Source organism: Carassius auratus, unplaced genomic scaffold (assembly GCF_003368295.1).
Source record: "Carassius auratus strain Wakin unplaced genomic scaffold, ASM336829v1 scaf_tig00006182, whole genome shotgun sequence".
Taxonomy (NCBI): Eukaryota; Metazoa; Chordata; class Actinopteri; order Cypriniformes; family Cyprinidae; genus Carassius; species Carassius auratus.
In genome coordinates this window covers 11,537-37,220 of record NW_020523735.1, presented here as the reverse complement: position 1 = coordinate 37,220, position 25,684 = coordinate 11,537, and the positions used below count along the sequence as shown (strand labels likewise).

The 25,684-nt window shown below is 35.3% G+C and overlaps 1 protein-coding gene across 2 annotated transcripts; it reads right to left on the bottom strand.

Annotated features, from left to right (window-relative positions):
* Positions 1-45: 45 nt before the first annotated feature.
* LOC113071144 (protein Mpv17-like) lies at positions 46-25,054 on the bottom strand. Of its 2 annotated transcripts, none has more exons than XM_026244504.1 (8): positions 24,904-25,054; positions 22,880-22,962; positions 8,401-8,516; positions 6,364-6,456; positions 4,617-4,712; positions 1,529-1,561; positions 1,385-1,437; positions 46-612 (listed from the first exon to the last, which is right to left on the bottom strand). In XM_026244504.1, the coding sequence occupies exons 1-8, from the start codon at positions 24,927-24,929 to the stop codon at positions 543-545; spliced, it is 570 nt and encodes a 189-aa protein (XP_026100289.1). In that variant the 5' UTR covers positions 24,930-25,054; the 3' UTR covers positions 46-542. The 2 variants fall into 2 exon arrangements, with proteins under 2 accessions (XP_026100289.1, XP_026100290.1); XM_026244505.1 differs by having other exon boundaries at positions 24,889-25,029.
* Positions 25,055-25,684: the final 630 nt, after the last annotated feature.

Here is a 25,684-nt window from a genome sequence, read left to right as displayed (position 1 = left end):
CATCAGAAGTAAAGGAAATGAATTTTCTGGCTTGTGTGAAAGATGTATTTTATACACAGCTTTTTATTGTGTTTCTAAATCCAATGCCTCAGTAGAAGACATAACATCCATAACTTTACATGTCTGTCAATCACATGTTCCTTAAACCTAATTATTGTGACCACAGAAGACAAAAAAAAATGACTCAAAAAGGATTCACATCCTGTAATAAACAGGCCTGCTGTTAGTTACTGACAAACCAAAATTCACCATCTAAACACTGGTAAAAAAAAATGGACATAAATCAAATGTGCTGAATTAATATACATTCAGAATCTATATCACACAAAAAAAAATTCAAGTGTTAATTTCAAATATTAATACAATGTCAGAGGTCAGAATTATGATACTGTCAACTTTGACCTGTGTTAAGAAAACTGTAAGCTTTTTGCACCTGTGTGTGAATAGGCTACTACATTTATTTGATAAAAATCAACTATTAAAAAAAACTACAAACAAAAATGTTCCCATGTGTGAGGTAGTGGTCAATGTCGGGCATTTCATTAAATCTTATTGGCTTTCCAGGAAAGGTAAGCGTTCCAGGCAACAGCCACGATCTGAACAACAGCCATTCTGAAAAACACAAGAATAAACATAGAACTGTATTAGAACTCGTTTATTTAAAATGAATGTGGCCAAAAGCAAATAACACATTCATGTCTTAAAACATTAATACAGAAAACAATACAAATCCAGATGGTTTTTAGGTCTGTGTGTGTGTGTGTATATGTGTGTATACAGAGAAAGAGAGAGAAAATAAAAAAAATTAACAAGCTTTTATTTACAAAAAATCTCCTACTTACAATAACAAAGATTCAAGTAATAAGTATCAAGTTACAACAACAAAAAATGAAAATAGCGACATTATTCAACAATTCGTCTTCATGTCAGCTGCATCTCAAAGAATAGAAAACGCAGTTTGCGTTCAGTGGATACTCTCCAGAATGGCCCCAGGGTGATGTGGAAGAGACAAATAGTTGAATAAAGTCATTATTTTTGTTTTATTTACATACAAAAAGTATTCTTGTAGCTTGGTAAAATTACGATTGAATCCCTGATGTCACATGGATTATTTTACCAATCTCCTTGCTATGTTTCTGGACCTTGATCGTGGTAATTATATTGCTGTCTATAAGAGGGTCGGAGAGCTCTCAGAATTCATCCAAAATATCTTAATTTGTGTTCCAAAGATGAACAGAGGTCTTACGGGTTTAGGACTAAGGCTGAGTAATTAATGACAGAATTAGAATTTTTGGGTGAACTAACCCAAAGCGCCCTGCTAGAATGGACACATTCTCATTATTAATGATCACTTGACTTTTGAGGTTAAAAAGGGTGGTTTTACCTGTGGTGGAGGGGGATGAAATAAAAATTGGCAATCTGCACCGGAGGCCAAAGCTGGAGAAATGAAGAGACGTTGTATTACATAGAACATTACTGAATCAACAACAAAAGAAAAGATTGTCAAGCACAGCAGGAAAACACTTACATAGTAATTGGAGATCAAAGCATCCATGTAGTCCTATTGGGATACGGAAAATGCAGAGTAAATATATAAACTGACAAAAATATTAATTTTAAATAATAATAATTATTTAATTATTGTTATTTTGTATTGCCCATATGCCAGGGCGATAAAATAGATAAAACCATTCGGAGTGGTTATTACTCCTTGTTTTCATTATCATTTGAATCTTCTGTTATCCAGACACAAAATAGTTTTTTGAAAGCTCCATATTCAGTCCCACTGCATCAAGCGAAAGTCAACACCCTCCTTTCTCTGGTGCCATAAAAAAATCAAGTCATCTGGAACGCGAGGGGCCTTTCCCTTCTAGTGCCATCTTTTGAAAGGTCAACTTAGTGAGATTGAGTGTGTAAAAGAAGCCAGTATTTGAAACTTGTGCTCTTTCTGTTTGTACTCTTTGCCTTAACAGTTTCTAATTAAGAATGAACAAGGAACCGGCCACCTGGGGTGAAACTACAGCGGGGCCGAGACGTCATTATATTGTTTCTCCTGAGCTTGACATCACAGGAATTTAGCCCCTCAGGAGCAGAGAGCTTTTCATTTTTTTTGGACCGTTTGGAATACACAAAGACACAGAACACAACAGGGATGCTAATATGCTGTATCTTCAGAAGTAAGCAACATCAAAGACCATCCTGAATGGTCTGGAATCTGCCCACTGATAGAAAGCTGTTGGCAATTTTTAAGAACAACCCCAAAGACACAAATGTGCTGCATTCTTGTCACTTCATTATGACAATGATCTCTCTGTTATAGAACCAGGTTATAGAGCATCAAATGGCTCATGAAGAGAATAATGATTTTTGTGTGAGTTTTTGGTTCTAATCATTTTCTGCAAGCTAATGCACACTTAACTATTCCATCCAATAAAAACAGTGGGGCCACTCTCTAGTCTAACTTCCGATGATGGTGTTGCATCCACTTTGCTTTTTGTTAAAGTAGGTTAAAGTAATAAAACCTGACTCTACAGACTATGCAGGCAACATAAATGGTTTTAGTGACTTTATGTCTTAGCCAGTTGTGTACACTTGTGTAAAGTGTAGTTAGAGTTATGTTGAGTAAATGGAGATTTGCTGTGTATTTTTATGAAATATAATGTATTTTATTCATGTAATTTACATGTAATATGTAAGTTGAATAATAATAATTTAATTATATTAAATGACTAACATTTAATTTTCTCTCCTTAAGGATGATGTGTGTAACTGTTATTTGTTTTAATTGTATTTTTTTTTTTTGCAGTTTAATTTGCTGCCACTACTGGCACAGAAATTACACACTTCACCCTAAAAAAAACATTATCACATTGAAAATTATTTATTTTCGATCATCTGTTTATTAGAATACATTATGTAAAAATTTAATATTAAATTAATTCAGTCCATAATTGTTGAATTTCAGTTTTATAGCAAAATGTTTAACTTCAGAATATTTCCAAGAACTCTTGATTGAAAGTTTGGAAAGTTGAAAGTTTGGAAGGAAGGATGGAGGAATTAACGAATGAATGAACAGAAGAAAGAAAGAAATAAAAAGAAAATGTGAACAGAAAGAATGAATGAAAGAAAATTTTGAACATACGGAAACAGAGGTGGAAAAGGAAATAAAGAATCAGACAAAGAATACAAAGAAAAAGGAAAGGTAAAGAGAAAACAAAAAGAAGAGAAAAAAGCAAAAAAAAAGAACAAGAAAAAGAAAAGAGATGTAAAAAGAAAAGAAACTGAAAAAAAAAACAAAGAAAAAGAATAATAAAAAGCAACAAAATGAAAGTGGAAAAAAGCAACAAAAAAGTAAAATAAATAAAAAAAAGGAAAGAAAAAGACATTATACTGATCATTGAATAATAGCAACATCCAATGAAAAATCCAGATGAGGTTAAGGTTTCTTTTCATTTAGCAGGTGCATTTGATCTAAAGCGACATTCAGTTCACTAAGTGAAGCAGTTTCCCTAAAGACACCATCCGGGTTAAGTGTTAGACACAATCAGAATACAGGTTCACACATGAACTGTCCAATTCAGGCCATCCAACCTGAGATCAAACTCATGACCTTTGCATTACTCCACCAGAGCCTTAACCACTAAGTTACTGACTAATGAGCACCAAAAGCTGCCATTCCAGCATCAGGGTGTCATTTAGCTCTGCCTTAAAGGGCACTTCTGCAAGTATCATCCGAACTGTGATCTGAGTGATCCGTCACTCTTGTTCACCCAATTGCCTGAACTATAGTCATTAGAAACAACGGTGGACACCGTCACACCATGAGTTTTAATCAGCTCCAGAGGACCTGTTTAAACCAAAAACAGCCCTACTAATAACCAACAGGGATGAAACATGTTTTAATGGATCGGAGTGCTATTCTTTAAGACGAGTCACAAAGTAGCCTCACTAAATGTGTTTTTAGTAATTGTTTTTCAGCTCACATTTCTCCCGTTTGGGTTAATGAGCGCATTTATCATTAGATTTCTGTCATTTCTGACATTTAGGTGACTGACCTTTCAGCCTCATTTCAACTCTGACACCTTTCCTACATCAATAATTAATGGCACCACTCAAAGAGACAATACTGCATCATCCGTTGTTCCTACAAGCCCATGAGTCACTCCTTGCGGCCCTCCATCCCCACAATCCCCATCAGCAGAAATTATGAAGGGCCAATTTAAGGGTCACAAGACAGAAATCTGGTGTGTGAGTGGACTTTCAGGACATCTGATGGTATTTCAATGCATGTACACTGGCAGTGAGGGAACTCTGGGATAAAAAAAAAAACACCTTTAGGCCAGTGCATTTATAATTGTTGATGTAACTTAAATCACAATTTGAGAGGAGTTTTGGTGTATATAGTGGTTTTATATAAATAAGGAATATTATGCAATATTTTATTTTAGATGTTATATTATTCTATATTTAGAAGAAAATGAATATAAAAGTTAATATTATACAAATAATTAATATAATAATAATCCAAAAGTTTCAGGTTCTGTGAAAAAAAGCTTTTTTTTTTTTCATGTTGTCACAATACTTGTATTTAATTCAAGTTTGTGATGACAACTGACCCTCTTGAGTTTGACCACATTCTCTTTTACGGTCAGTCCACTGAGCGCTCCGGAAATTCCCAGAAAAGCACCCAAGAAACATGGAGCAAAGCCCACCTGTGGATATACAAAGATCTGGTTAAACACTCATCTCTATCTCCCTGATATCTACTTCAGAGAAGCCTTCACATTCATTTATATCAAAATATCAAAATACATAGATGACACATAAATGTACATGATAAATCAAGTTAAATGTTCATAATTAATACCATTATACTTCTAATCCAACCTAATTGTTTATTTATAGACTACTGTCTCACATTTTCACATCTGTTGAAATATGCATAGAACATGCTGAAAGTTATCAAGGACACAATGACAGACTGATGCATCCATTTATTATTAGCACACTAGATCGCTTTTTGGTTTTCCAAAGGACATCCCAAATAGATTTGTTACAGAAACCAATCAGACTGAAAACAGCCCGTTTGCAATTCCTTTTGTATACAAAGTCCACAGTGTTTTTTTTGTTTCCAAAGTTGAAATGGCGAGGTAGCATAGAAGAAATATAAAAAAAACTAAAAAAAAAAACAACAAAAAATTTTCACTTTGTTAGAGTGAAATTATACATTTAAGTACTGAGTTATACTAATTAACTACATGTACTTACTATATGGTATTGATTAGGATTAGTTACATGTAATTATGCATAATTTATTGTTTTTACTATAGCAAGTATAGCGTTTAGCAAACCCATTAAAAAAAATAATAATTATATATATATATATATATATATATATATATATATATATATATATATATATAGAGTACCTGCTACCTGACTGTGGGAGTCTTTGGGAGTCTTTGTCTTTTTTGTAAAATATTATGAATAAATTATTCTTAATAGCTATCTGAAATATCCAATAACACCTGAATCAATAACACCTGAAGAACTCTTTAAGGTTTAATAAGCTTTTGTACGCCTCCCAATAAACAAAATATTATATCTACAGATGAAAGCAACCACACACACAACTTCTCACTAGCCGTACAGGCTTTAAGAAATTTAGAAAGTGGGTCTCTAAAAATAGCCCTAGAATCTCTTTTCTGGATAAATGTGGGCGAGCAGGCTGGCGTTGGAAACGCTGTTGTTTGGGTGTAATCCGGTGATGGGGAGAGGGCCTGTCTTGTGTGCCTTTGTCCGCTTCATCCTGTAAATTCATTCCACCAATCATGTAAACAATGACTTACGCAAACACTCTGTTTGCCTGCCTATCAGAGGATGGATTACTTGACATGCATGAAGGGAGGGCTCAGATGAGATACCCAAAAGGGATAAAGCACGTAGCAACAGCAATAAATAGAAGCTCCTAAGCACTTTACATGTGTCTGCATACTCCCAAAAAAAACACACAAAAAAACCCACAACAGTCAGTTCTAAGGAAAACATGTGTGTATTTATTACCAAAGATATTTTGTAATATACCGAATGTTGAGGTCTGACTTTATTTTATTAATACTGTAGTGGAGAGAGAAGAGGAAATGATGGGGTGAAGAGGGAGAACAGCATGAAAAAATGATACATGCCAGATTTGAACTCAGGTTATCCATCTATCTATAGGAATAATGTATTCTTTTGGTGAATTGATCTCAATGTTTTGTCTTGTAATACACAAATATGTACTACTGTAACTATGAATAAATGAATAACATGTAGTTCACACACACACAAAACAATTACTGCAATACACAGCACATGCCTCACCTGGTCAGCAAGCATTTTCTTCAGAGCTGCACTTTTAGTACCACCTGTTACCAGTTTGTCCAGCACCTTATACCATCCACCCACCACTGGACCCTTTAAGACACAGAAAACTTCATCAAACTCATCTCACATATGTGTAGCACTTTAAACACTTCAGTAAACAATCATAAACACGAGCTCCGAATCTTGAGGCCGTGCCAGTGGTTTTATTTGTTCACGATGTGATTATGAAACAGCAGGCTGTAATTAGCTCCAATCCTCTGTGAATTAATGAGCTTTCCTTTGTTTCCCAGTGTGGTTTCAGCTTGGGACTGATTAGCAAACTGATCAATAAATGTGTCAAACAAAGTCTCCCGGGGGTGTTTTAGCCAAATTAATGTGACAGTGACAACTGAAGTCTTTGCTAAATCTCTCTTTTAATGCAATTATAATTTGCAGTTTAGCAGCATCAGTGTAAGATCACCCACCAATGGCAAATTATGCATATGCATATGCATACCGACAGCTGTGCACTTCATTTGAGAAGACCTTTTTTAATTTTTACAGTGTACAGTGAATATACAGCAGCTATATATTGTCTTTCTGCATTCTTTCCCTTCCTTTTAGCAAAAAAAAATTATGCTATATGACATAAAATGATTAATACTGAGCTTCTGCTTAAATTGGTTGATCGATACAGCCTATAACCCTATACTGCAAACAGAACGTCAGAGATGCAATATAATTATTGCTCAATGGACAGAAAGATCTTTCAAAGATTTCATTTCAGGAGATGCAGGACGAATTTCACCTGAAGTTCTGACCTGCAGTTCAGTCTTTTGTTCTAACAGCAGTGAAACAGATTTTACTGCACTAATAATAACAACGAAGATCAGATGTTTAAAAGGCTGAATCAAATGTGCTCAGGCTTGTAAAAGCTTTGAATCATACAGGCCATTTGCAGATTAGACTTTAAGTCATTTGGACAGAACTAGTGCATTAGTGCTTTGTGTGTGTGGGGGGGGGGGGGGGGGGGGGTTAATATATCAATCACTGTGTGCATGCCAATCATTTTGATCTGCAACTTCATTACCTGATTCAACAAATGACACCCCTACACATATTATCTGTAATGGTCATAAAATAACAGATCTGTAATCATTTGAGTTCATTAAGAATTTTATTTTTTATTGTTTGCCTTTTTGAAGCTGTATTATTATTTTATTTAAAGCAAGGAGCCAATGGTTTGCTTGTTAACCCAGGGACTTCTAAATATAATCTGATTTCATATGCAAAAAAAAAAAAAATAAGGTTGAAATAACAAGCCCTTTGGAGAATGAAAAAATCTCAGAATTTGATCAAATGTTTGCAAGGTTATTGTAGCCCTAAATGTTTTACATTGTCTTCATTCAAAATGTATAATACAAAAATAAATATTGTGGTATTCACCACCATTTAAAAAAAAAAAAAATTAAATTCAGTATGCATTAATTCAGGATCATAATGAGCAAAAAGACATTTATAATGTACAAGAGATTTTGATTTGATTTAAATGCTGTTCTTTTTATCTTTCTATTCATCTCCCTGGAAAATGTATTCAACATTTGTTACTAATAAAATACTGTTTTGAGTACCACATCAGGATATTAGAATGATTTCTGAAGGATCATGTGATACTTAAGAACTGGAGTAATGATGCTGATAATTCAGCTTTGCCATCACAGAAAAAAATACCTTTTAATATATATATACCATTCTGGGCCAAAAATGATCTTTCTCCATTAAAAGCTTTTCTTTTTCTTCTTTTTTTAAGAATATAAAAAATTACAAAAGACACAAAAAAAAAATCAAAATTTTATAACAAATGAAGACAAATCTACAAATCTTAAAATCTTAATTTTACTTTCACAGAATGACACCCATGCAGAGTTTCAAAGCTCAATTTGAACTCTCTTGCCCCTACAGTATTTTTAAATTACATTAGTGCAAAGTAACAAAGCTGGAGAATCTCAAGAGAAACACATATGCAAATGAAACACAGAATCACAGGAGACTTACGACAAAGAAGAAGCCGATGCTCATCATCTTGGTGGTGCGTCTTATGCTGTGATTGGCCAGCCCACGGCGCTCAATCAGCTGCTGGGAGATGACATCACCCACACCCACCAGAGAGCCTGGAAGAGAGGGAGTAAAAATGAAGGAGGGAGAGAGAGGGGGGTGCCATTTGGGTTTTTTTTTTGCCCCCATTGCCCAGCGTGAAAGCCTGCACCCAGGTAACCACGCCAAGGACAACTGACACGAAACACTCATTCAAATTTCTGCCACCCCATTCCCTAACTGAGAAATGAGATGTGCCATACAAGGTCTTTGGTTGATCTACTAAGCTGCAAAAGATAACAAATTTTGAATTTTTGTGACCTTTACGGTATCATTCACACTAACTTCCCAAAGATTGGGGTCTTCTTTTATATTATAACTATTATTTAGCAAAAAAAATGCATGTGAACAAAGAAAAATACATTTATAATGTCAAAAAAGACTTCTATTTTAAATAAATGCAGTTCATATTTTTCAGAGAAATATTAAGGAATGAAAAATATAAATAGAAAAATACTATATGTTTCCATAAGAAATATTTAAGAAAGATAACAATAAAAAATGTTTCTTGGGCACTAAATCAGCATAGATTAAAATGATTAGATCTGAAGGATCATGTAACATTAATTCTGACAATTCAGAATACATTTTAGTAAATTGTACAAAAATTTATTTGGATTACATTTTTTTTTTTTTTTGCCAGTTTACCAATTACATGTTCATACTTTTTAAACCTTAATTATTCTTCTACAATGTTTCGAACACATATTCATTACTAAATGTATAAAAATAACAGCAAAGGACTCAAAATAATTGAGTCCATAATTATAGTAAAACAACAGCGCAAAGACTTCAAGAAATCCAAAAATTCACCCCACAATGACCTTTAAATGTCACATTGTTTATTTCACATTGCATGAAGATCCCCTTACGAACACCAAAGGGGGCTATTTCCTAATAGCAGGGACAGATGTCATCCTGTAAAACATGTTTAGTCAGACAAGCCATGCAATATATTTCTGAGATCACTACGGCTACATTTAAGTCATTGCAGAAAGTAAAACCAAACTCTTATTTATTCATCAAAACCAGTATCAAAAGTTCCACAATCTACCCTGACAAAGATGCAAGGTATTTCAAAATAAAATTAGACACGCTCCCTCTGACATACTTGAAAATCCTTTAAGTGACGTGACATTCAGCCAAGTATGGTGACCCATACTCAGAATTTGTGCTCTGCATTTAACCCATCCGAAGTGCACACACACAGAGCAGTGAACACACACACACACACACTGTGAACACACACCCAGCCATTTATGCTGCGGCGCCCAGGGAGCAGTTGCTCAAGGGCACCTAAGTCGTGGTATTGTGGGTGGAGAGAGCACTGTACATGCACTCACCCCACCCACAATTCCTGCCGTCCTGGGACTCGAACTCACAACCCTTCAATTGGGAGTCCGACTCTCTAACCATTAGGCCACGAATTTAGTACTGTCCACTGAGACTACAAGTGAATCCATGTATAACTTCATCTCAAAGTGTAAGCAACTAAACCAAGGGAGACCTCCCAACACCCTAGAGCTTGAAAGTGTTTGAGTTTGAAGAGTTTTATCCATTCATCCTTGAGGAAACACTGAATGAACAGAAGCTGTTGAATATGAGTGATGGTAAGCTTTAGATAGACTGCAATTCATCACTTGCACACATACAGGTACACACACACACACATGCACAAGAAACACACACTGTGTGCCAATCACATTGACAGAGCGGTTTCCTCCCAACTCCTGGAAATGTCACAGGTCTCCTTTCTCTTCACACACATTTCGATCACCTGCAGTCAAAGCCATGAGGGCAGCAAATAGAGCCATGCATTATGCATGTGTGCATAAACAGATAGCTCACTGGATATTGACCAGTATGGGAAACCCAAAATGAATACAAACCTCAATAAAAGAAACCAAAACCAATGGAACTCACCACAAAGAAGATTTCTTTCTTTTTTTTTTACTGTCCTGGGAAGACCCTTTTTACATTTGCTTTCATCTTTAGAGCCATAACCATGAAAATAGGAATGTTAAAGTTATTCCAGTTTTCTGATTTCAGTTATCAAGAAAACAGCATTTTCCAAAGAAAAAAGTCCATTTATCTATATTCACACAGAGGAGATGATAATTAAGAAACCATAAAAACTTTTTTTTTTTGAAAAACAAAAATAACCTGAAGAGTGAAATAATCATAACTGATTTAAATGTTAATCAAAAATTATTCATTACAATTTAACACAAAATACTTTAATACTAAATTGTTTTAAAAGTTGTTTGTTTCATTCATTTATTTATAAAAGTACAAATAAACACAACACCACTGAGCTTTACAAGTATAAGACTAAGATATGTGATAAAGAAAAAAAAAAAAAAAAAAAAAACAGGAACACATAATGATTTGAAAACATAATTAAGATTTGTTAAATGCCCGGCCAAGAAGAACTCATGTACAGAGGTCACAGATCTCAGAGATAAGAGGAGGCTATTCCAGAGCCTAGGTCCGACAAATGCACGATCAGACAAGTATGAGGCTGCAAGACCATTTTGAGATTTAAAAACAGTGGGTCTCATTCACTAAATATGCATAGGCACAGATTTTTGCGTGAAATGTGCGTACGGACGTTTTCACGAATAAATCATGATTCATCAAAAACTTTTGTACTAAAATTTATCCTAAATGTACGAAGATTCAAGAACAACTTATACCACATGTACGCTATAATCATGTACAACCGGGGCCTTATAAGCATGTGTTGGGTCAATATATAATTGTGGGAGATTTTGAGTTTGAATAATTCTGGGAAAAAATATATTTATTTACAAAATATTATTATCTTCCCTGATAAATCATCCCTGAAATATTTTGTTTTTAGTCATTGCCAAGCTCAGGGATAATTAATTTCAGATATTTAGTTTTAAAAACAAGAAGTTTACTCATTATTTGGTCAACTATGTTATGGACAAAACCTATAAGTTTTAACTTTAAGTAAATGGCAGACATTTAAAAAAATCATTACTCTTGGAAGAATATGTGTCTATTTACCTACCTTTTCAATTAAAATACCCAATTAATTAAGAAAATACACATTTTGTTCAATTGAAACCCCAAATTTCAAGTACTGAAGTAAACGGTCTGTATATTTTGTTTCCAAAGTGCTTGATTCATGATAATTTTATTGATGAAATTATGTTGAGGTATATATTTGACAGCTACTCAGTTTATAAATGTTTACTTGAAGATTAGAGAACCATTGAAATATATATATATATATATTAAAAAATATAATGGTAACTTAATTGACAGCTCAGTATCATAGTTGACAAAAGTAACATAGTTGACATGACAAAGAAGGATGATGTATTTAAAAAAAAAACAATCTTAAACTATATCAATTATTATATGTTAGCTAATCTTTTATTGCATTTAATCAAGACCTGTTGAATATTCCATGACATAAAAGGAGAAATACAGACGCACATCAGTTTACAAGGATCAATCACAACTTTATTAACAAGCACATATATCATAAGCAAGAGATCCTAACTTCGAAAACAACAACAACAAAAGTATCAAAAACAGCACTTACACAAAAATTCAACCATGTAAACATTTTGAAAATCTTGTTTGTGGAATGAAATACAGTAGTGTATTATATTGAACAAAAAATAACAGTGCACTGCAATAAGTAACAATAACCAAATAGTGTTTTATTCTGTTGGTTAACAGAATAAGCGTGCTGCATTGGATCAAAATTTTAATAGTGCAAACAGTTGTATCTCAAAAACATTTATATGTCAGAACCCAAGTAAAACATTGGCATACCCTCCAACTTCCAGGCACCCAAGAAACCGTCGGAGACAGAACACACTCCCCATTTTCTAACCCAAGAACATAGCCAATTATGCATGTGCATGTGTGTCTGTGTGTGTGTGTGTGTGTGTGTGTGTGTGTGTGTGTGTGTGTGTGTGTATCAGAGGTGTATAGTCCAGGTGCCAGAAAGTAGAAATCCTGTCCAGCAGCTGTTCCAACCATCACTAAACCAGCTCCTCTACCAGGTAGATGAGCTCGTTAGTGAAAACACCTGTTCTAGATGTAGAGGCAGATCCAAAATCATGGCAGGATTTTTACTTTCTGGTACCTGGACTATACACGTCTGGGGCCCGTTCTTCGTACGTGGCTAACTCAGTTAGCTGGATTTGATTGTTGATGATTTGGCGTGATCTTGGATCGTTTGGTTCTTCGAAGCTCATCCCGGAGCTGCTGTCATAGCAACAGGTCCGTTAGCTTAAACCTTATTTCATGTAAACAGGATTAGATCGCTTCTTTTCAACCAGAACTGATACTCAAAATATGTCTACTACCTCCGCTACTTTATTACAAGAGTATCGTACTGATCCAGGGACAATAATTTAAAATAATAATCATTAAAAAAATTATTTAAAAATAATATAAAAAATGCTGTGTAGTCCATAACAGCCTACTATAGACAGCCAGTTTTACTCACTGAAATATTTATTTGTCATAAAATTATTACTTCATAATTGTATTAGAGTCTTACACACATGCTATACAGATAATAGAGTCGTGCATTATTTTGAGTGATACTGCTATTATAAGAGTGGCTTGATGGAGCGCAGGAGATGCAGATAACATATTGACCCTTTAGAAACTTTCATTAATGCTGTCACGTAACAAATCTGTCCAAATATAAAATGAAATGAATAGATAATTTCTACATTGAAATGAAAATGTAAAGACTGCACAACTATTATAAATTGCGAATCTAAATTCTAAAAAATTCTAATAAAATAAAAACATGCATCTATTATCTGTTTCATGTATCTATTATAACATTTATGTAGTTTTGTTTGCTTGGCTGTTTCCTTATAAAAGTCCAGAAATTTGTCAAGTTTTTTCGTCGGGTGTCGTTTTAAATTATATGACGTCATTACATTGCCGTCTTGCCACCAGCCAATCGCTGCACTGCTGATCATGGTTTCGAGTATCGATACATATCCCCTTTTAAGACAACACATGAACGTGCAATTATCTCAGATAACTCAATCCAGCGATACTAATCATACACAACAGGTGTGTTCGAAGAACCCAATTAGCCGGATCATGATTAGCACGATGATATCATCTTGGATGTGTCATTTGATCTCGGATGTAATAAGCGACGTACGAAGAACGGGCCCTGGTGTCTATATGTGTGTGTGCTTGACCGTGTGCTTGTGCCACGTGTTTGTTAGCATGTGTGTGTGTGCGCGCGCATGTCCTTAACCTCATCGTCATATCTGATGACACACCACTGACCAACAATGTCATCTCTATCCCACTGTACTTCAAGGTCTGGTTGTTCTTGGTGCAATGCAGGAACAGCAGAGTTGACTTTGAAGATGAAGGCCTGAGCTTGGTAACACTGACATTGCAGAATCTGCCTTGTTGAACACAGGGATTTGCCTGAAAACAAGTTTATAATTTTATAATATTTATTGCAAAGTATTTTATAGTTACTGTACAATTAGAATATTAAATGAACTGCTGAAAACTATAAGAACATGTAATGAATGTCAACTATGTTACTCTTAGTCAACTCAGTTACCTTGGCAGAGTAACATAGGTGACTGGTAACCTAGTTGACATTTTTGCTGTTTTTAGGGATAAAATCAAAATGGTTGCCTAGCACCAGACACCACATGGCATTTTAGGGAGAGGTTCTTCTAAATATTATATGTACAACTGAGTAAAATTGAAATTCAAAGTTATTTATGAATTCATTGTAGTAACATTGTTGACATATGATAAGTACACATGTGCCCCAAGCACTACTTCAGGTGAAATAACAGAAAATGTGGAGGGAGAACATACCTTGGAGTCTTGCTAGTTTTCTCTTCATGAGGAAATGACATCATGTGGAGCAGATCATGTGATTTGGAAAACACACTCTTCCTTGAGGGGTGTATTTGCTATGGGTAACTTAGACGACAGCAACTTCTCGGACACATATTCAATTAGCCAATTTCTATTGAAAATGTGACATATTGCCCAAAAAGACACATTGTTCACAATTACCTCAACTTAATGTAAATAATATAATTAAAACTGTTTTTGAATAAGTTTTTAAAATGTTTTTTTAAGTAATGAGATTGTGGTTGTAATTCATTTCGGACGGTTATTTAGTTGACATTTTAGGGATATCTAGTAAATTTTTATAAATAAATGATTATTTCCATAGTAATTAACTATGGAATTTGTAAAGACAAGATCATGAAGAACACTGAAGACTTTTAAAATTGTATTTTAATAAGCATGTTTGCGAGATAAATCTCATGGACATGAAAACTCTCTCGATTATATATTGACTCTGTTAAGAACCCTACAAATAATTAGATTTTATTGATACATTATAATTACAGTTCCAATTATATATATATATATATATATATATATATATATATATATATATATATATATATATATATATTTTAGAGGTCCAAACAACAGTCACCTGATCTATCCTTATATAAACGTTGATTAATGTGTCTCATCTTGTGTTTAGAGGCATGGCACACTTGGTACTGCTTGAAGACATCGCGGCGCGTGCTCTAAGGAGAGAGCGCATCTTTCGAGAGCGCACAGATATGTTCGCGGAGAGTGACGAATGGCTGTTCAGTCGCTTTAGGTTGCCCAGAGAAGTCCTCATTGATTTATGCAACTCACTGGAACCACACCTCATCCACATCACCAACCGCTCTCACCCTATACCACCTTATCTCCAAGCCTGTGTTTAACCCATGCTTCCTTTTTACCTGTGCCCGTTATGCCAGTGGATACACTTTTAAATAACACATTTTTCCTGGCTTCCACCTCCGACAGCAAAACCTCACGTTCATTATCGTTAAAGTTATTTTTCTTTGTCTTTTGTTTTGGTGCCATAATTGTCTTTCTATGTACAAGTGCCTATTTGTGGAAAGCCCTTATATGGAGATGGTTTGGGCGTGAATTATGCTAATTACTAACCTCGTGCACGCGGGCGCTCATTTAGAAGACTCCAAATTCACTAACAGAAGAACGAGTTTAAGAACAAGCTCGTGCGTACGCACGTGTTGTGAATTAGGCGGAAAGTTCTCGTGAGAAGTTCAAATGTGCGTATGAATAAGAAAATTGTACGCAATTATTAGTGAATGAGACCCAGTATTTTGAAATCAACTCTATTACTCACCGGCAATCAGTTAAAGGGATACTCCACCCCAAAATGAAAATTTTGTCATTAATCGCTTACTCTCATGTCATTCCAAACCAGTAAAAGCTTTTCTCTTTTTCGGGAAAAACATAATTTTAGATATTTAACTGTGAGGCTTGTGATTGTCCCATAGACTGCCAAGTAATTTACACTGTCAGAAGTCCAGAAAAGTATGAAAAGCGTTGTCAGAATAGTCCATCTGCCATCAGTGGTTCAACCTTAACGTTTGCAGTACTGCAGTTAAAAATCAGGCTGCATTGTTTTGAACCATCTGAAGCCTTGTAATAGAAGACTGGGATATTCCAGGATATAAATACAATAATCCAAGCGAGATAAAATGAAAGCATGTGTAACTATTTCAAGATCTGTGGGGGATAGAATAGACTTTACTCTAAACAGACGTTTCAGGTGAAAAAGCTTGAAGTAACGTACTGTGTTCATATGTGTGTCATACTTAAAAGAGGAATCCAAAATAACTCCCAGATTTTTCACAGTCATTTTGATTTTCAGACTGGCAACATTAACAATAGTTTTTTCTTTAACTACAGAAGGCCCAGACACAATAGCTTCCATTTTACTCACATTAAGGTTTAAGAAAACTTGCAATAAGGACTTATATTGTTTAGACAAGTTTAGACAATCAAGCAAAGGTTTCTAAACCTTTCCTGTCAGTCTGTTTCAGAGGCATTATTTGAGTGTCATCTGCATACAAGTGAAAAGACACTCCATGCCTCCTATTATCAAACGTAGAGATGGGGCCAAAATGGAACCTTGGGGAACACCACAGGTAATAGAAACTAAGACAGAGCCTCAAATGCCAACTGAAAAAGTTCTGTCTGTAAGAAAAGATTTAAACCAACAAAAGTAATGTCCATAGATGGCCACATACTGTTCTAGCTGCACTCAAGTCTAAAAGCACTAAACTGACCCAGAGTCAACAGATAGTAAAATGTCATGCGATACTACTATTCGCATCTAGGAAACTCTGTAACAGCAGTAGCACATTTTTCTCAAGGATCTTTGCTATAAAAGGCAAATTTGAAATAGGTTTACAATTTAATCTCTTTAATCTTAATCTCATTAGTAAAAAGTATGGGCATGGTATATTTAATTATACACTACTGGCATATCATAATACTGAATTTTGTAGTGCTGAAATTGCATATTTTAGTACCGAAATAAATACAGTAAAGTATATAAAATAAAATAACAGGAAAACAAAAGACGGAGACAATTTAAAAACAATAAACAAGATTAACTCCACAACATAAGATATCCTAAACTATTCTGATGCAATAGAACCTTGGTGGATCAAATTCTGATAAGTGAGGTCATTGTTCAAATCACATAGCGAGCTGGAGAGAAACCACTATTGTACACAGCACGCCATACCAGGAGGGCAGTGAGATGAAATGCCTTGGACAGGAGGATGCTGGGAACTCTGGTCTCTCTCCAGCAGGTTGTTAACGGACACAGCAGGGGGATCCACAAACAGAAAGACTGTGTCACGCTCTCACTCAACCCCACACAAACACAGTGCATGAAGCCTTTTCTGAAGAATCTCCGATTGCATTTTACAAACTACAATGACTTCTGAGCATCGTCCTTGTGCTCCACCACAAACACAAACACTGACATAGTGAGTCAGTGTTATGACATGACTAAGTGTATACACAGGCACTGGACTAATGGTACCAGCAGTGGGTTTGTGAGACTAACACTGCTTCTAGATTATCGGTCTCTTTAGAAAAACACTGAGTTCACAGAGCGCCCTGAGTAAGCCACAAGTTTTGCAAACCTTTGAAGTTGAGATAATAAAGATCTTCTGAGCTCTACAGAGGTATAATAAAATGAAAAGAATAATTGTAAAAAGAACAACAGAATAATATAAATTTTTATTTTTAAGATTTTTCATTTATAACAAAAATAATATATTTAAAAATATATAAAAATAATGAACCATCATATCAATTATCAGCTGTATTATAAATATTGTTATTTTCGGAATAACTATAGCCTAACTATAGAATACAATATAAAACTAATGACAACTATATAAAGTCAAGCTTTTTACGGTGCAGCAGTGTTTCTACATCAACACCCCCTGATTTCTAAACACAGGCAGTGTCTGCCACTCATAATGCAGCACCTTGACTGGCTAAATTGCAGGATCCTTAAAAAATGATTCTCCAGTCAAATACAGAACTGCCAGGGAAGAGAAATAGAGCCACGCATAAAAAAATGCAACTTCCTTTAAAAGTAGAAGACAGCTGCTTCCTCGCACTTGCCCAAATATCATGGTTTACAAAGGACATTCTGCATTAACGATAGAGCCCTGCGAGGCAACGTAGCCCCTTTTAAGTGACCTAACCTTTTCATAAAATGTCAAGGAAAGACTAATAATCCAGGATAGTAGGACTGGAAAAAGCGTAGGAACCTTTGCCATGCTTTTATTGGGTCATCTTATCAAAACAGCACCCACCTATTGATCATGGTTGGCAGGACCAGGCAGACAGGAGGGCAAAGGCTAGGTGAAAGCTAACAACATGTTGTGAGGTGATAATAAATACTTATGTTTTACACTTCTTGGTTAAACTTGACGTTAAAAGGTTGATAAGCACTGAAGAGTAAACATCTGTTAATAATAGACTGTCCTAAGAAGACCCTTTTACTGTTTCATTCATCTTCGGAATCAAAACCATGAAAACAGGTGGTTAAAAGTTATATTCTATGTCTCTTATTACATTAACAACTACAATTTATTCATATGATGACAGCATTGAGTTGCCCAGCAATTAATGCTATCAATGCTGGAAACAGAACTGCTGAACTCTCCCCAAAATGAAAATTTCCCAAGATGTTAAATGGTGTACTGGAGTCTTGTACATTTAAAGATTTTTTTTTACAATTTTTTTTTGGAACTACTCCTTTTTGGAGGGAAACTGTGATACAGGTTTTTTTTTTCAGGATACTCTTATTATTAGACAGTTTAAAAGAACACAATTTATTTGAAATAACAAATTATAATTTTTCTTTCATCTTTAGACCACCAACCATGACAAATAGGCACTTAAAAGTTATATTCCAGGTCTCTGATTACAATGAACTAAAAAACCATACATTTCAGAAGCAAAAAGGTCAATTTATCTATATTAACAAAGACGACCCCATCCAACCATAAACATGGTTGTTAGTCATTATGTTGTGCCAAATAAAATGCAATTTACCACATACTCAGGAGCAATCTGTCCTGTATCTTGTGCCAACTGGAGTATGTCACTCATCTATGCTAAATGCATCTTGAAATTTGCTGATGTCAGCACAACACTTTCCACCGTCTGTCCTTGAGCGAGAGTCTCTAGGGAAGAACAGCCCTGATTGACGCATCTTGTTCTTGGTGAAATTATCTGTGATCAATTTGGCAGGGACATATTTGCAGCCAGCATGTTCTCCACAGGGACCAGCAGTGGGCTCTGGCAACCCTAGCCATTTAGCTGATGAGACCGGTGTGACATGGCTTACCTGCGGTACAATAAACACATTCAAGCCACATACGTTCAGATTTGCCCTATTTGGATGACATTGATTTTTTCGGCTCTACATTTAGCACGGATTATGACTTGAAAACAGAAATGTAGCACCTTCATCCCCCCCCTTTCATTAATTTATTAATTTGTTAATTAATCTCTTCCTCTTCACATCTGTATCTATTATGAATAAATCCATTTCTCACTTCAACCAAGTGCATCAGTTAAAGCGGAGTAATTTCTGTGCCACTAAAAAATGGAATTGCAGAAATAATGGGTACATTCTTATCACCCTGTAGTACCCTACAAAGTGAATATAGAGAACTCATTCATTTTAATGTACATCTACAGTGGGTATAGAAAATAATCACCCCCTTTGAAATAATCACATTCTGTTGCTTTGCAGCTTTTCATCCAGCTGTATTTACTCCAATCCAAGTGAAGGATATAACACCAACATGTAAGATCACTGATCAACCCCTTCCTAAAAATGATTTGTGAACTCAATCAGGTGCAGCTAATCACCTTCTCAATGGCACACAAAGCCATTTGACTTTCAGCTGTAATCAGCTGTGGTCATTTTGATTATCTCAACATGAAAAGAGCTTTCCTGGAGCATTTCAGTCCTTGGTAGTGCAACTGAAGCAAACAATCAACTTTGGGTCACCCATCAAAGGATCTCCAGGATAAAGTTGTGAACAGGCACAATTCAGGAGATGAACACAAAAAAATTCTAAGGCTTATATTAATACCTAGAAGCACAATGAAATCTAATATTACGAAGTAGAAGGTATTTGATACAACACAGATCTCCCTTGTTCAGGATGTCACTCCAAACTGGATGAAAGTGCATTAAGAAACTGGTCAGAGAGGCGACCAAGAGGCCTACAGCAACTATGAAGTAGTTGCAGAAATTCATGACAAAGAATGGTCATGTGACAACAATATCAAAAATTTTCCACAAATGTGGCTTGTATGGTAGGGTTGTAAAGGAAAAAGCCACTCCTCAAGAAAAGTCCCATGCAGTTATGACTGAGCTCTGCCAAAACACACCTTAAAGATTCTGAGGAAGATGAAACAAATATTTTATTATTTGGCCTCAACACCAAATGATATGTCTGACGGAAATCCAATACAGCTCACCATCCGGATAGCAGCATTCCTTCAGTAAAGCATGGATGTTGTAATAACCTGTCATAGAATGTTTCTCTGTAGCAGCTACTGGATCACTAATCAGGATAGAAGGAAAAATGGATGCCAAAATAGGAAAATCTGCTGCCCTCTACCAGAAAGTCATCAATTGGAAGAAGGTTAAGCTTCCAACATAACAAGGACCCAAAGCACACAGCAAAACTGACCACACAGTGGTTCAAGGAGAAAAAGAGGAATGTTATTGCATGTCCTATAGTCAGAGCCCAAACAGAGCCCACTGAAAATATGTGGAATGACTGGAGGACTGCAGTCCAAAAACAGTCACCATCAAATTAACTTGAGCAGTTCTGCAAAGAAGAGTGGGCAAATATTGCAAAGTCAAGGGGCCCTATTTTATCGATCTAAACGTTAAAGTGTAAAGCGCATGGCGCAGGTTTACTCAGGGTGTGTCCAAATACTGTTTTGCTATTTTAATGATGGAAAAACGGTAGACGCGACCAGGCACATGCTCTAAACGGGTTGTCCCTTTTCTTTTAATGAGTAATGGGTGTTTTTTGGGCGCAACGTGCAATAAACAAATCAGAGTGTCATCTTCCATTCCCTTTAAGAGCCAGTTGCGCTCGTGCCATGACAGATTTGCTATTTACACGGCGGAATTTGGCTAGCGCAAAGCCAGGACATGTCTCCGAGATGACGGAGCTGCTCGCGTGTGAGCAAATAGCCTAATTCTGGTGCATGTGATGAGTATCCATTATGGCATGTAGGCATAAATCTATATATATATATATATATCTATATATATATATATATATATATATATATATATATATACACTCACCTTAAGGATTATTAGGAACACCATACTAATACTGTGTTTGACCCCCTTTCACCTTCAGAACTGCCTTAATTCTAAGTGGCATTGATTCAACAAGGTGAAAGCATCCTTTAGAAATGTTTCCCCATATTGATAGGATAGCATCTTGAAGTTGATGGAGATTTGTGGGATGCACATCCAGGGCGTGAAGCTCCTGCTCAAATGACCCACAAAAACTTGCCTCTTTATATTATTACTATTACTATTACTATTACTATAACCCATTATAACATGACTGAAGTTTTTCTATCTTGCCAAAGAATGCCAACTGAATTAACTGAAGGTAAGTTCACGTCCCTTGCTCTGCGAATAAGCACTGGGCCACATCACTGAGAAAACATCCAGTTATTATTTCATTTTGAAATAACCTCACTTCCATCTCGTTTTAAGCATCTTGTTGTCTAATATTAAACCTATACCCATAAGGCTAAAGTTTCTATAAATATTCAAGTCCTCTCCCTCCTGAGGAAACAAAGGCAGTGAATCATAGCTCATGTCTGTAATCTTGATTACATAAACTTACATTCTCAACCATTAAGTAACATGAGGCCACTGATGATTTTAGGCATTTTGGCCTAGTTGCCAATGGCAGTCTAGCACCAATTAATCCTAACACTACAGTTTGAATGACTCATAATACAGCAAACAGCTGAAGCAGGCTCATTGATTAACAATAAAGTGCACTTACATTCACTCAATTTGTTAAACAAGGTGAAAAGATTCCCAATGGGTCTGATTAGTTAATGCACAGTAATCAAACATAAAATAAAGGCTGAGGAGTGTAATTTCAGCCCCCCCTGGCTTCACAAAAACCAGAACTGCAAAATTAGTGATCGTTTCCTAACGACTTCACACACACCCTGCGTTGCTCAGAAAAAATACTGTTAAATCTCAGTTTTAATACAAAAGAAGAAAGTTAAATTATTCAGAAAAACTTTTCCTCCAAAAGCTTGGTTTCAATAATTGAAACTTGTATATATGAAATATGAAAAATTCACTATGTTTCCACAGTGCAATGACCTATGACCTCAAAAAGTAACGGGCATTTTGATTCATCATGATATGAACACTTTAATCAAGACATCATCATCTATGTTAAGACAAAAAAAAAAGTCTTCAGCATAACAACTTCAACAATATTGTTTTGTACTTCCATCTTCTGGTAGAATGATGTAATTGCGGTGAAAATTCATTTTATTTTCCAAATAAAAACTAAGTGAGCATTCCTGGTTCAGTGTTAGCTCAGCTACAGTTTACATTTAAAAACATTTACATTTAAAACAACAGTTCAACATCTTGAAATAGACTTTCCCCCTTTATCTATACTCCAGCCCTGTAAAACCCACAATCACAAAGTTCTAGCAAACAGCTAAGCAGACTGTTGTTGATAAGAGCTTTTCATTGTTTGTATGGCTGATCTATTATTGATGCTAAAAAACAATCTTGCTGTTTAGATGTGATTGTGCAAACAGGAAAGATAAATATTTTATCAGTAGCTTCTGAAATTGAGTTGACCTAAAGGGAATTGGGAACATCAACTACAGGCTAAAAAAGTCAAGGAGTCGAGGATGGAGAGTTTGTAGCACTTACCAGCAGTTATAATCTGCAGTGTCCATGGATGTTTGGTCATCAGTGCCTGATAAGATCTCCAAAGGCCCGCCATTTGACAAAGTCTAAGAAAAACACAGGACTATTGAAATGTCTGCAATGAATACTGCTTCAGAGATAGCCGAAAAATAGCTGAAAGTTATATTCTATATATATAAAAAAAACAATACAATATTTAGTCTTGTTTCCTGGGGAACATTTTCTTCATGCAGACACTGTAAATGTTACAAAAATGGCATGTCTTTTAACACGGATCCTGCATTCATTCGTGGAGAGTTACATTTACATCAGGAGACAAATTTATTTTAGTTATTATCTGGCTCGACTCGGTGTTCATCTTCAGTTCTCTCTTCACAGCAGTTCAGTTAATGTACTGTTTGAGTACATGAATTACTCCGGGATATTGGTTTATTTTAACTCAGAGGGAGTGTTAGCCACATTAAAAAAGTTAACAGCTTAAGTCATTCGTATTGGATAATGCGTATTGGAGACGCGAACCGTTTAAAATGATTCAGTTCTATTTGGTGAACTGGTTCAAAAAGATCCGGTTACATCGAATGATTCGTTCACGAACCGGACATCACAAACTGCTTTGTTTTGAACTCTCTTACAACAGATACGGAAGAGAAGACAATGCTGAATAGTCGTAGTTTTTGCTATTTTTGGACCAAAAAGTATTTTCGATGCTTCAAAATATTCTAACTGAGCCTCTAATGTCACATGGACTTTGATGATGTATTTCTTACCTTTCTGGACATGGACAGTGTACCCTATGTACACACAGTTTCAATGGAGGGACTGAGACTTCTCGGACTAAATCTAAAATATCTTAAACTGTGTTCTGAAGATAAATGGAGGTCTTACATGTTTGGAACGACATTAGGGTGAGTAATTAATAACATAATTACGATTTCGGGTGAACTAACCCTTTAAGTGCAACTGAACCTTATAAAATCAGGCATGCTCGGTGCTGATTATTAAGGTTGGGAACCGGTTCCGTTTACAGTTGCGGAGCTTATTTGTACTGTATTAAAATTTCACAGAGATCTCTACTATTCATTGCAATTTGAGATTACAATATAAGGCACAAACTGATACGTATTTTTTATTTGTAATTTAATGCACAAATAATTGTGAGCACAGTGCAATTATATTAGAAAATATGCGAAAATGAAACAATTTAAATGCATAAAATAACTCATTTTATATTCTTATAATGTCTACTGTTGACTTCCGGCCTTTTACACATTTTTCTCATCAATGAGTATGCAATATTGGAGAGCAAGCATTTGGGAGTTTTGAGAAGCTGAATGAGCACTCAGTATTATTTTATCTAATTTACAAATATCTCAATAACAGTTAAGTAGAAATGTATTGTACTCGTTTGTGTTTTAGGCACTAAAACAGTCCAGTACATTATAAACAAACATATTTTTATATTGAAATAATGAGGATTTCGGTGCCACCCCAGACTGGTTGCTGGCCCCTCCCTGGCTCCGCCTCTGCAGAAGTAGAAACGCCCACAAGCGTTTTACCAGCACGAGTCTAGCGACACACAGCGAATAGAAGAGTCACTGGCGGTGTGAACGGGGCTTATTTGGCTCAAAATGTGATGAATTTCCAAACTTAAAAACAAAACGTTTTTATATTTTATGAAACCAGATTTCTCACAAAAACCATGGCATGCAAAACTAAAAATGTGTCATCCACTGTACATTTTAATTTAATACAATTTGTCTCTCAAGTGTCTAGTAACAAAGCTTACGCAACGCGCATTAAAACTAATATAACGTTAACTATTAAAATTTCAGTTATCAGTTTCATCCCGTATGGAGACTTAAGTTAGACAGAAGTGTAACTTAGTCCTACCTTTTCACGCAAACAGAAGTGATACAGTACGTGTTTAGAGCTGTTGGTGTTGGTGAAATTAAACAGTATGACTGTTGCTTTTAAAGACCCCGTGAATCTAAAGAGAAAGGGAAGAGACTTACAAAGATGTGGCTTACGGTTTAAACACACTCGACGAACTCATCCAGTCTTGTTTGTACTTGTTTCAGGACAACCTGAGAGATGTTTGACATAATTCCATAGACTTAATACATAATTCATTCATTTTACCATGTGATGCTCGAGGTGGCATGAAGCAAGCAAACGCTTCAAAACCCAACCATATATTTCAAAGTAAAAGTCCCACTCGAAAATTTATTGAACTGTTAGAATTAAAGTTTTTTTTTTGGTGCTGATTTTAAACACAGTTTAAAACCCTCTTAAATTATGATTTTTTTTAAACAACCTGGAATTTATTTTTGGTTAAGACCCTATGGATAAAACTGAAAGGACATACACTTGTTACACTTACAGGAAAACAAAAAAGAAGACAAACTTAGGCACAAAAATTTTAATTGCGCTATTTATACATACAGAAAAAAATGTTCCAACTGAAGTGGAATGGCTTACAATACTGGAGGTCAGTTTGAAGCTCGCAAACAGATAACCCAGGGAAATGAGACTTATACAACAAAATCATTACAGTACACATCTGTGGATTGAGAAAACTTAAATAAGATAAATATTTTACCCTTATAATAAATGCTGCCAATATAGTTAATTCTTAAGTCCATTACTGAGATTTGATTTAGAATGACACATAACCAAGCCATAAATTCACTATACAAAACAAAATTTAAACAAACCAAATGGCAGGTCCAATTAGAAAATAAACATACAAAGAAAAGTAAGACATAAAGACATCATTTTTTATAATTTAAAATTATTACAATGTCAAGT

Excerpts from the sequence above, each read along its gene's own strand:
- LOC113071144 (XM_026244504.1), bottom strand. The coding sequence starts at position 24,929 with ATGAGTTCGTCGAGTGTGTTTAAACC. Across the intron at positions 22,963-24,903 it reads TCGTCGAGTGTGTTTAAACC|ACTTTGTCAAATGGCGGGCC; the intron begins GTAAGCCACATC and ends TGTTTTTCTTAG. Across the intron at positions 1,438-1,528 it reads CTTTGATCTCCAATTACTAT|CTTTGGCCTCCGGTGCAGAT; the intron begins GTAAGTGTTTTC and ends TCATTTCTCCAG.